Here is a 12120-nt window from a genome sequence, read left to right as displayed (position 1 = left end):
CACGGCTACCCCTCTGATAGTTAATCGCAGACACTCTAACATTTAGTTAGATTCAATGGGAAGTAAATAGAACATTTCAGCACATCAGGTGCAATGAAAGGGGTTAATTAATAATGGATGGACAAGCAGCTCTGCTATGCTGGCCTCCCAACATGAGGCTGTGAATGTTGATATGACGGGGGGAAACGTCAACTAATGAAGCATAAAAATACAGTATTAAGTCCGTACATTTTGACATTTTAATTTAGTTTCTATTAAATAGTAAAAGCTATTTTTTTCCCTACAAAAATGAAAGCTGGTGGAAGTTGCATCCAGTTCTTGAAATAAGTAATTTTCAACCAGCCCTGAAAACACCAGTGAATTTCTCATTATATATGAGCCACCCTTACAGCTTTTTGTGGCGAAGGATTAATTTGAGTTTGAATACTTTTGAATTACATTATAACTCCCCTCATTATCCTAATTCAACGAAGAAGATTCTGGTGAACTCTGACACATTCTTTAAACGATATAGTTCCCTTAAAAAGGGAGAGGGGAGGATATTTCTATTAAGCAAATAGGGCCAGGTCCTTCGCTCATGTAAATCTGCATAGCTCCATTGAAGTCAGTGGAACTACACTAACTTGCACCAGCTGAGGATCTGGTCAACAAAGTCAATATAGTGTGTATGTTCAGAAACAAGACATGCTGCCAGGTGAGCATGTCATCTAGCAGTTTTTAGCCTAATTATAATAAGAATTAATGGATATTTGCTGCTGCTGAATTTAAATATTCTTTATGTCAGATACCACTTTGATATCGGTCCCTACGAGGATGTCTGGCCAGCCATTTTTGTCTACATGGTCCACCAGTCCTGTGGTGCAACCTGGTATGAATTACAAGTATTTTTCATCACTATTATTTTGGTTCTTTTATTTATTTATTTTACTGAATGTTGTAATGAAACTCCTCATGCTTGGATATTTTTTTTTAGTAACATAGTATACCTTGTCTACACAGGAATCTAGTAAGCAAATTGGATTTCCAGGCCCAGTTTTTGTTCCTCAGCTGGTAGGGCTGGGGATGTTGTGGGGTTAGTGAGCTCAGTTCCAAGTGAGGGAACTCTTCCCGTTGGACAATGGCCCTTTGAGTAAACAGCAGCATTGCTCGGTTCTGAGTGGAAATGCATCTGCTGCTCCTCAATGAGAAGGATGATGACAGCTTTACAGGACCTATCAATAGTAAAGGAGACCTAAGGTCCATCTACACAGGATTTCAAAATATAGCTGCTGAATTAGTTTAAAATATTATTTAAATAGTGTCTAAAAAGATGTTATCGATTAGAACCTTATCTAGCATTCAACAACAGTGGACAGGAACAGAAGACATGAATGGCTCTTCTGGCCCCATTCCTGACCCTTTCTGCTCCCTTCTGCCTCCATGCTGCAAAGTGGATGAGCAGTAGCCCCTCCTAAATACAGCACCCTGCTTCACAGCAAAATCACCTTGTTTCCAATGTCAGAAGTCTTTGGTTCCAGAGATAGGGGCTAAATTTACTCCTAAATTGCTTCTTCTAAACTTTGTTTTCCAGGGGGTTTCAATTTGCTGTGGAAAAAATTGCACCAAGTTGAAACTTTGCTTAGTGAGTCTCAGCCCACAGATATTTTAAAAAAGTAAATAAATGTGAGAAAAAATATTTTCAGAGGAACACTGTCAAGATGGGGAGGCCTGGAATTTAACATCCTTCAACCCATCCAAATATATTTATTATTTTGAAGTTTCTTATATGTTTTTAAAATATATATAGAGAGAAAAAAGCTTCTTATCTCTCCAAAACAAAGTCTGCAACTGTCTTAACATTGCATTTAGATGCTGAGCGTATTGAGGGTTAGGTTAGAATTATGCCATTTGGCACAGTCTTGTGTAAAGGGTAGAGTGTAGCTGTTAAGCTGTCCACAGAGAGGGAGTGTAGGGAAAGAGCTGCAACTCCCAGAGACAATTCCTTGCTTGCTCCCAGTGAGAAGTAATATACTGCTGCCCTCTAATGAGAGCACAGCAGTAGAGGGAATAGTTATGTTCTAGGCTGAGGTATCCTGTCTGTGGTGATTTTGCTTTTGGTGGTGATTGTCCTGTCCTTTAGTAGTTTCTGAAAGTAAGTAGGCACGGACAGGTATTTGAACAGAATGGAAGTGATCGTTGTAATATATCTATTCTGAGGAATATCCTATTTCAAAGAAAATTTTTAACAAAATGTTTGAAAATGTCTGACTGAAACCTCTGGAATTTAAAAAAGAAGAAAAAACACTAAAGATTTTGTGAAAGACAATATGCCTCCAGTTTTTTTCTGATGCAAGGTTAAAGTTCTGTAAATGTTATAATAGTAAATAATAAGCATGAAGTACTATATTTTTCTGTCTAAATAGCTTCTTATAGTAAATGTTTGCATTTTTACATGATAGGTCAGAGCCATTTAGCTCTGTTTTTTCAGCCCACATACACTGTAAAAGCCAGGACATTAATACTGCCACTATATAAAAGAGCAACAAAATCAAAGAGAACTCACCCAAATAAGGTCAGACAGTCAATTCACACTAACCAAAAGGAAGGAGTTTATGCTTAAAGTGTCCACTTCATCCTTAATTTTCCATGTTCAACCATAATATTGCAGAACTCACCATGTAGTTGGTAATCATGCTTATGACATACATTTCAATATCCAGGCATTTAAACTTGAGTGAAGTGTTGTGTATGAAACGTAACTATTAATGAGGAACTATTCTATATAATCAAAGTTTTAGTTCTTCTTTGAGTGCTGGCTTCTTTGTGTATTCCACATGCACATGCGTACCTCTGAGTGGAATACAGATAGGGACCACACATCTCGAAGAACCTCTAGTTACAGTAAGTAACTGCCATTTCTTCTTTGAGTGTTAGTCTCCATGTGTATTCCTCTCGTGGGTATGCATGCCAATGTGGAATACAGATAGGGACCATCTATCTTTAAGTAAGTAAGTAACCTCCATTTTTAGACACACAAACAGTATCAGTATAGTAACTAGCTAATATCATGTAGAAGAAATTATCATGCTACAGAACAACCCCTCAGTTTCAAAGAAACTGCGATAATAGGCTGGAAGAATGGTCAGTTTGAAAGAGCACAGAATTGGAAATCAGGAGACTCAGGTTTAATTCAAAGACTTGGGTTCAACAGATTTCCTGTGTGACCTTCGACAGGTCATGCAGGGGCTTTTGAAAAATTTACCTTTAAACTATTCTGTGCCTAAATTTCCATTGTGTAACAATGGGGATACTGCTTCCTGCTACCTTTCAGGAGTGTTATGTGGATAAAATCCATTAATGATTGTGAGACACTCAGACACTTTTTTGACAAGGGCCACATAAATACACTGACAGTCAGAAACAGCGATGCTGGTAGATATTCTAAATGCTGCATGCTTATGCTTAATCACATAATGCTGATTTAGCAATCCTTTTTACTACTACCCCCACCTCCAATTTCTTTTGACCACCAGTCTATTTTAAGTAATTATGGTAGGTAAACAGGCTTAGAGAGAGGTTTCCTTAAATAAAATAGCCCCTCAAACTATCTGGATTGAGACATGGATTATGTTCAGAGGATGTCAATTATGTTTAGAGTGACAATAACCCAATAAAAAAAGCCAGTGAAACTATTTCTGGAGCCACTACATGCTCCAACAATTGGAATGGAGTCAAAGGCAAAAATGTATCAAAGAAGAAGAAAAGAGGAGAAATTGTTATGTTTTCTTGCCAAACATAGTCTACTTTATGCTAATTATTTCTCTTGAGATTATTAGCAGTAGATACCTGTTTAAGGAAGCAACAGTCAGGGATTCTGAGGGTTTTGTGCAAATGAACCCTGAGAGTTACTTGGGAAGATTGACTGTATCAGAACATGGCAGACTGAAATCAGACCACCACCCTGAATTGTACTCTGACTACTGGAATCTAAATGTTTCATAATTCTAATAGATCTTAGAAAGGGAACCAATCATATATTTTTTGTTATAAAGAGTGGGTTATTTTTGGGTGAATTAGAATTATTGTCATTTTTTCCATTCTGTTTCTTCTCTCTCACCAATTTTTTCTTTGAAGCTTTGAACTTGAAAAGCTATGTCGTTTTACTATGTCTGTAAAGAAGAACTATCGCCGTGTGCCCTATCACAACTGGAAGCATGCAATTACAGTTGCACATTGCATGTATGCCATACTTCAGAACAACCAAGGGCTTTTCACAGACCTGGAGGTAAGCACGGGGACCATAGTACTCTCACGAAATCTCATAACTCAGACAGCAATGTAATTCTGAGCTAGGAAGGAAGGTGTCAATTGTCCTAGAAATACATACAATATCTTTCCTCTATTATTGTTTTGCTTTGAGTTTTTCTGTAAACTTATTCTCTGTGGGCTTCTCTATAAAATTTGGTCTTTATATACCACAGCGGTGTCCTCAAGATGGCACTCTCCCATAGTGATTACCATTAAAAAGTCAGCATTTATCCATGCTTACCACACAGTGTTGTCAGCAATGCGCAGCTGTTCTAAATACAGGAAATAATGTGATATCTGGTACCACTGTTTGGTAATTGTGTGTAAATGTTGACTTTCTAATGGCAAACTCTGTAAAAGAAAAAAGCCCTTCTATGTTCTTTTAAAGCAAAGGGGTTCTTTCTCTAAGTTAAAGCTTGCTTTCTGTATAATTCAGATGTAGATCAGGATGGATAAAATTACCATAATAATGCTTACAGTCATGAAGAATGATCTTTAAGCCAACTAAAATTAGAATTCTTACACAGCATGATGATGGTTGTTCAGAATTTTAATACTGTGCAAGAAATAATTTCCGGATCTGAAAGAACAAAATGTTTTTAGTTCAGCAATTGATTTAGATGGAATCCATGCCATATAAGATTTCAAAATGTATTTCTTAAATTGGGAGTTCTTCCATCCTCAAGACAACAGTTCTAGGGTTCAGATTTACAAGTGTGTATTGGTTGGTGTGGGGATTTCTTGGAGGGGGGAGGCGGTTGGGTTTATTTATATATTTTCCACCTCTCAGAACTTTGACAAAAATAATTTGGTCTTACTTAGCGAGAGATTCTTTGCCCAAAATACAACATTTCATTTGGGTGGTATTTCGGTTAACAACGTAAAAAAGAAAAACTGCATCCTGTTCTCTATGCATGCAAAATTCCCATTTGAAGTCAGTGCATAGTGTAATACTTTTTTTGCCCAAATTTCACTATAAAATGCAGTGGTATTTCACAGACAATTGTGTCTTTCCCTGCTTCAGAGGATCATAAGCCTGGAAGGGACCCCCTGGGTCATTGGGTGCAGTCCCCTGCTATCTTAAGCAACTTCATCATATAATCCCATTAATAAATTTATTAAACTCAATTTTAAATCTAGTTTGCTTGCTCCCACTTCTGCTACTGGGAGGCTGTTCCAGAATCTCACTCCTCTGATGGTTAGACACATTCTTCTAATTTCCAGCCTAAATGTATTCATGGCCAACGTATAACCATTTGTTCTTGGGCCAACATTGTCATTTAGTTTAAATAGCTCTTCTCCCTCCCTAGTGCCTACCCCCAGATGTATTTACAGAGAGTAGTCATATCTCCTCTTAGCCTTCATTTTGCTAAACTAAACAAGCCAAACTCTTTCAGTCTTCTCTCGTAAGATGCATCCACCATTCCCCTAATCCTCCTGTTGATCCTTCTCTGCATCTGTTCCAGTTTAAATTAATTTTTCTTCAACATGGGCAATCAGAATTGTAAACAGTATTCCAGATGAGGTCTTACCAGTATCTTGTACAATGGCATTAATACTTCCCTATCTCTACTGGATACTTTTCGTGGGAGAAAGTACAAAGGGTGGATTCCAGTTTCCTTCCCTGCATGATTCAACTTTTCCCCCTTTTGATTACATTTCCTTGTTGGAGATAAGTAGACCCTGCTGTCAGATATCAGCAGGTGTAAACTTATTTATTTTGATCACATCAGGCATAGAGATGGAAATTAACTTGAGAAAGTTATTATGGAAGGAATGGCGGCAGGTCATTGCAGTAGGGGACAACCAGCAAAGAGGTGGGTAGATGGTGTGCAGCAGATCCTTGGGAGGTCAGTGGCTGAGTGCTTGAAGTTAGCAATGGATCAAGAAGGCTTCCAAAAATTCTGCTACGATATCACTAATATTTAGACATGAATAAATGTATTTTACTTATCTCTACTAGAAATACCTTGCCTGTTACATTCTAGGATTGCCTTTGCCTTTTTCATTGCCCCATCACATTGATGGCTCATAGTCATCAAGCAGTTGACTAATGCATGCAGGCCTTTCTCCTCCTCTGTTGTTTTCAACTGATGATTCCCCAGTTTAGAACAGAAATTCTTGCTGTTAGCTCCTAATTGCATGACTTTGCACTTTGTATTATTAAATTTTATCTGATTTCTGTTACTGCAGTCCTCAAGGTCATCCAATTCTTCCGGTATCACATTCTGACCCTCCTCTGGATTGACAATGCCTCCCAACTTTGTGTCATCAACAAATTGTATTACTACTTCCTCCTTTTTGTGCCAAGGTCATTAATGAAAATGTTAAATACATTTTGTCCCAACACCAATCCTTGAGAAACTCCACTAGTAACCTCCGTCCAGCTCAACAGTTCTCCTTTAGGTGAATCTGTTATCTCCCCTTTAGCCAGTTCCTTATCCACCTTACAATTCTTGTACTAATCCCCATTTTCTCCAGTTTAACTAATAATTTCCCATGTGATATCTATAAAAGGCTTTATTGATCTCCAAGATATCAGTTAAACAAAGATATCAGGTTAGTTTGACACGACCTACTTTTGGTAAACCCATGTTGCATTGTATCCCATTTTTCATTTACCTCCACATCTTTAATGATTTTTCCCCTCAAAATTTGTTCTAAAGCCTTGCATAATATTGAGGTCAGACTAACAGGTCTGCAGTTGTCCAGATCACTTTTTTTCCCTTTCTTAAATATAGGTACTACTTTTACTGTTCTCCAGTCATATGGTACCACCCCAAATTTGACAGATTTATTAAAAATCTTTGCTACCAGACTTAAAACGTTATGTGCCAATTCTTTCAATATTCTCGGATGGAGCTTAGCCAGTCACCACAACATGAACATATGAAGCTGTTTGAGTTTAAATAAGACCATTTGCATTTCTGTTTACTCACACCCATTTGCCATCCTGCCTTTGCCCCCATATTCTATATTAGCATCCTTACTGAAAATGGAGACAAAGTATTCCTCTAGCTTTTGGGTCATAACTAGATAATCCTTAATCTCTACACTTCCTCGCTGCAAAGTGGCTCCAGTTATTTTCTTGTTCTCTTTTTATTTATATGGCGAAAGAATCTTTTAATATTTGTTTTAATTTCCTGGTAGTATAGGAAACAAAGGGTTCAGAATATCCTCAGTAGTCAGATTATATTCTATTCAATGCACAGATTCTCTCATCCTCTGTGTTTGGAAAGCACCTAGCACATATAATAATAAAAATTGTCATCCTTCAAGACCCTTCTCAATTCTGCCCCTCCCTGTCTACATCTGCCTTTGTCTCCTTTCATGTTGCAGTTTATGATAGAAGGTAGTTACTAAGAAGACAAAGGTACCAGCCATTTGATTTTGGGGGATAGGTCCTGATCAAGGGGTTTGGTCAGCCATCTTGATGGAAAGGTGTGGTGAGGATTTTACCTTGAACCAAGTCTAGCTTGTTAAGTTTTAATTACTAGAAATCGTTTTGATCTTTATTTCTCTTGTAACCATTTCTGGCTTTAATCGTTATACTTGTACACACTTAAAATCTATCTCTTTGGAATGAAGTAAACTTGCTTTATTTTTAATCTGAACCAATCCAATGCTGTGTTTGAACTGAACTGTTTGGTAGCTCCAGTTAAAATAACACCTGTTGGATAGTGACCCTTTAAAGGAACAACGAACCTTAACATTCCTCTGATAGTTCCAGGACAGTTCCGATCACATGTTTTGGGAAAATTCAGGGCTGGGGCATCACCTTACCAGTTGTTAACCAAGGCTGGGGGAGAGCAGTGGAAGTCTGTGGTATTGCAGGCAAGCTCCAGGATCCAAAGTTTTGGATCAGGGCTGCCCAATGCGTAGACATCAAGCTCATGGTTGTTGCTAGTTGTGGGTGTCCTAGGTAGAGAGCTACAGTAGCAAGGCATTCTGAGGCACTCAGGGTAAAAGGTGACAACTCTTCACTAGTCTGGATTGCACCCCAGAAGGTGACACTGGTGTTCTAGTTCAAATAAGGATTTTATTTAAAAATTCTTATCAAATGCAATTTGTCTATATGGTAGAGAGAGAGCCTGCAATATAAAAATGTAATTCTATGTACTATCATTGCACAACTTGTATGAGAAAAATAATCTAAAACTAATTAGCTTCCTTGTTTTGTCCTTGTAACAAGAGCGGAATCACCCCTGCGGCGCCTCCTGCTGGTCCTCCAGGGAATTAGCTCGACCCAGCCTCCGGAGCACCCTTTGCAGGCCGGTGATCTGCCTTGCTCAGGGTGCTGCGCCCTGGCAGTACCCACACACTAGGTCTCCCCTCCCCAGGGGAGCCCCACCCACTAACCCTACCTCGCCTCAGTATCAGGCTACTGCCAGTCACCATCTAGCCCCACTCCCTGGGGCAGACTGCAGTATCAGCCTACTCATCACAGGCAAGGTTGGGTTTGGGCCTGCTGCCTTGGCCTATCTCCAGGCTGCCCTCTGCAACCCCCAGTACCTCCTGGCCTGACACCAGGCCACAGCCTGGGGCTTTCCAGGCTGGAGCTCCTCAGCCTTTCCCCAGCCCTGCTCCACCCAGGTACTCTGCTCTAGTTCCCTGCAGCCAGGCCCTTCTCTCTCTGCACTCAGAGAGAGACTGCTGAGCTTCTGGCTGCCCTGGCTTTTATAGGGCCAGCTGGGCTCTGTTTGGGGCGTGGCCCAGCTGCATCTACTTCCCCCAATCAGCCCAGGGTGTTCTCTCTCACCCGCCCCCATCCTTTCCAAGGGCTGTTTTTAAACCCCTCAGAGCAGGAGCGGGTGACCACCCCGCTACAGTCCTCCTGTAATTTAAGAACAGACAGACCAATTTTTTTTTAATTGATGATAAAAAACAAAACAAGGTTAGCTTGTTATGTTGCTGTTAAATCCTGTTAAATAAACAATGATCCCTTCCAGGCCACAGAATCTTTGGGCTGGTCTGCTAAATCCACTTTGCTCCTCTCTACTCCCAATTCTCTGCTGGTATAAGGTGGACCTTACATTACTGGTGTAAATGAGCGCCGCTCCTAGAAATAACCAGCTCCTCATGCCTCCCCCTTTTATGCATCTGAGCAGAGCTCAGGCTGGGTGTAGAATGTAGCATTTTGTCTTCAGATGAAGTATAAATTTGTTGCTTTTTCCCACCCTCTCTTTGGACCATCACACACAGACACCTATACATACACACATATAAACACCTAACAAAAATGGGCCCAGTTGCTCGTCCTGTGGAATATGTAAGTGTATACTTTAATTCTGCAAAGTCCCCCTCCTGGAGTTTCTTCCATATCCTTCCATTTGGAACAGGATTTGCCTATTACTGAAGAAACAGTAGGTTGACTCTCAGTAACTATCTGCACTGGCTTTTGGGCCTCCTGCTTCTCTCCTGGACTTCCCCAACTTGTTGGAACTTTTCCCCCATAGTTCTTCTTTAAAGGGGGGTTCTCCAGCACAGAAGGCTTTCCACTATCCAATTAATACAGTCTCAGCCTGTATTTAATTGTTTAGTAAATTGATAGACGGGTACTGCGTGGAATGATGTATGTTCCCTGACTCCTTCATCCTCCTCCCACACAGACTCCTGGACCCCTGGAAACTTGTCAGTGGATCTGGGGGCAGGTAGCTGATACACACACACACACACAAGAAGGTCAAGCTCAGTTCATGGATCTAATGAGAACAATTTGGCCAAATACGTTTACACTCTGTGTAACTTCTGTGATAAAACAGAGCTATAGTCTGTGCATCTGGTAGACAACTACATAGAGTTTAGAATACCAAGAAAACATACTTTAAACAGGAAACCTGAAACAGTCATACTAATAAAATGGAAAATTGAGAGCATCAAAAATCCATTGCATAGAGTGAACAAACTGCCATTTGGTTTCTTTTTAATTTATATATTGTAGTGTGACTGTATAATATTTAAAGAGATTAAAGTGAAACCTAGAGGCAAGGCAATGCATCTCTTCACTTCTTATATTTTCTTTTTGTTTGCCTCACACGTTTCTTTAGCGAAAAGGTCTCCTAGTTGCATGCTTGTGTCATGACCTGGATCACAGGGGTTACAGCAACAGCTACCTTCAGAAATTTGATCACCCTCTGGCAGCTCTTTATTCCACCTCGACTATGGAGCAACACCACTTCTCCCAGACAGTGGCCATTCTGCAGGTAGGATTACTGAATGCACTAGAGCTTAGAATCATAGTAGTCAATGTAGTAGACTCAGCATTTCTTAATAGCTATTTTTTAAGCATGTTTAATTTCATTACTAGATTTGTAGTGCTAGACTAGAAAATAAAAATATGTGCAAGAAATGTGGCCACAGTTTATTACAGCAAGCCTGTATTCCACTATTGCCAAATCCTAAGTGTTAAAAAATCAGGAGTCAACCACTCCCTCCCCCAAAATCTTGAGATTTCCATAAAACCCCATAGATTTTAAAAATATAAAGAATTGAGGTTTTTTTTATTTGCTGTCTGGTTTCTGAGCCTTTGGAGTGCACTTGGGTCATGTTTTGATGCTTTTTTCTCTAGCCGTGAAAACCTAGAAACTTACTTGTTTTTTAAATGAAAAATTCCCTGAGATTCCCATATTGTCAGGTGATTCCAGCAGCTGATGCTTCAAGAAAGAGTAGGTCTACACTGCACTCTGAGATGTGGTTGCAGCTCAGGTAGACTTATGTTGTCTTTACCCATGCTAACATGGCTAAAATGGCAGCTAGATGCCACGGCATGGGCTAGCAATGCAAGTAGGTACCCAGGGTCCCCGAGGTGCTGGTCCAGCCCGCACTAAAGTCCGCATCACTGCACCTGAATTGCTGTTTTTAGCCATTCTGGCACAGGTAAACAGATGTTGGATTACAATGTAGACATACCTAAAATGACCAAATTTGAGACTTACAATAGAATCACAAGAATTGGCAACAGTGCTTATTAGTCTTTTATTTCAGAGTTATAGCAATCTGCTGCAATAAATTCCTGGGAGAATTAAATGCGTGGCTTTAAATGTGCATGCATCCTTTACCTAGGAGCAAACATAATTTTTGGCATGCATGGAAAAATGTACATAATAGTTTGATTATTTTCATATGCTTTCTTCTTCTTCTTCTGTGATTTAAAAATAACTGTTTTAAATATTAAATTTTGTATGCTGGTGGGTCCATAATATGAAGTAGTGCCTTTGTGAGTTGAGTTAATACAAACCTACCAAGAGCGTGCTAACCAATTTCAGGAAAGTTAAACTTAGTGATAACACACAGGTATTTTGTCATTCATTAAAAATAAACTGATGTTGAACTGGAAAGAGAGAGACTTCATAGCTACAAAAATAGCTCCTAGTCCATTATGATTTCTGTGCTCACTGCTTTTCATTTTGGTGTGCACATTCCCTATACACACCCTTTTCATGGTAATGTGTCTCTAATCCCTTGCTAACTTTTTTCTCTTCCTGGTGTTTCAAGGGGAGCATATTTATTTTCTTCAATATCTTATCAGCTATTCATAAAAGCACGTGTTCTGTATCACATTCATAAGCACATCTTGTGATTCATATTTTTAGGAATCATATACATGGAAGCCTTCACAGAATGTAAGCCTTAGCTCTTAATGGTCCTTCATTTAGGAGAGTGTAAATGAGGCCCTCAGGGTTAGGATGGCATTAGATTTTTAATATTTGTTTTTCAAATGAGTTTATATACAGTGAGCAAGAAACTCATTCCTATTAAGACTTCTTTGCTACTCTGGCAGTGCAAAGCAAACTTAAATCAGTACTGTAATGGCCTATTTGGGGTTTCCTCTGC

General features: G+C 39.4%; 1 protein-coding gene across 1 annotated transcript in view; it reads left to right on the top strand.

Moving 5' to 3' along the window:
* The window catches only part of PDE10A (phosphodiesterase 10A), a 309295-nt gene that overhangs the window by 276097 nt on the left and 21078 nt on the right, over positions 1–12120 (top strand). Inside the window, exons 15-17 of the mRNA XM_065401635.1 lie at positions 785–868; positions 4114–4264; positions 10335–10490. Of these exons, the coding sequence (XP_065257707.1) occupies positions 785–868; positions 4114–4264; positions 10335–10490 (391 nt within the window). The remainder of the gene's footprint in view (positions 1–784; positions 869–4113; positions 4265–10334; positions 10491–12120) is intronic.

This window comes from Emys orbicularis, chromosome 3 (genome assembly GCF_028017835.1).
Source record: "Emys orbicularis isolate rEmyOrb1 chromosome 3, rEmyOrb1.hap1, whole genome shotgun sequence".
Classification (NCBI taxonomy): domain Eukaryota; kingdom Metazoa; phylum Chordata; order Testudines; family Emydidae; genus Emys; species Emys orbicularis.
Note: the sequence above shows the minus strand (reverse complement) of the source record. Positions and strands in the feature narration are given on the sequence as shown.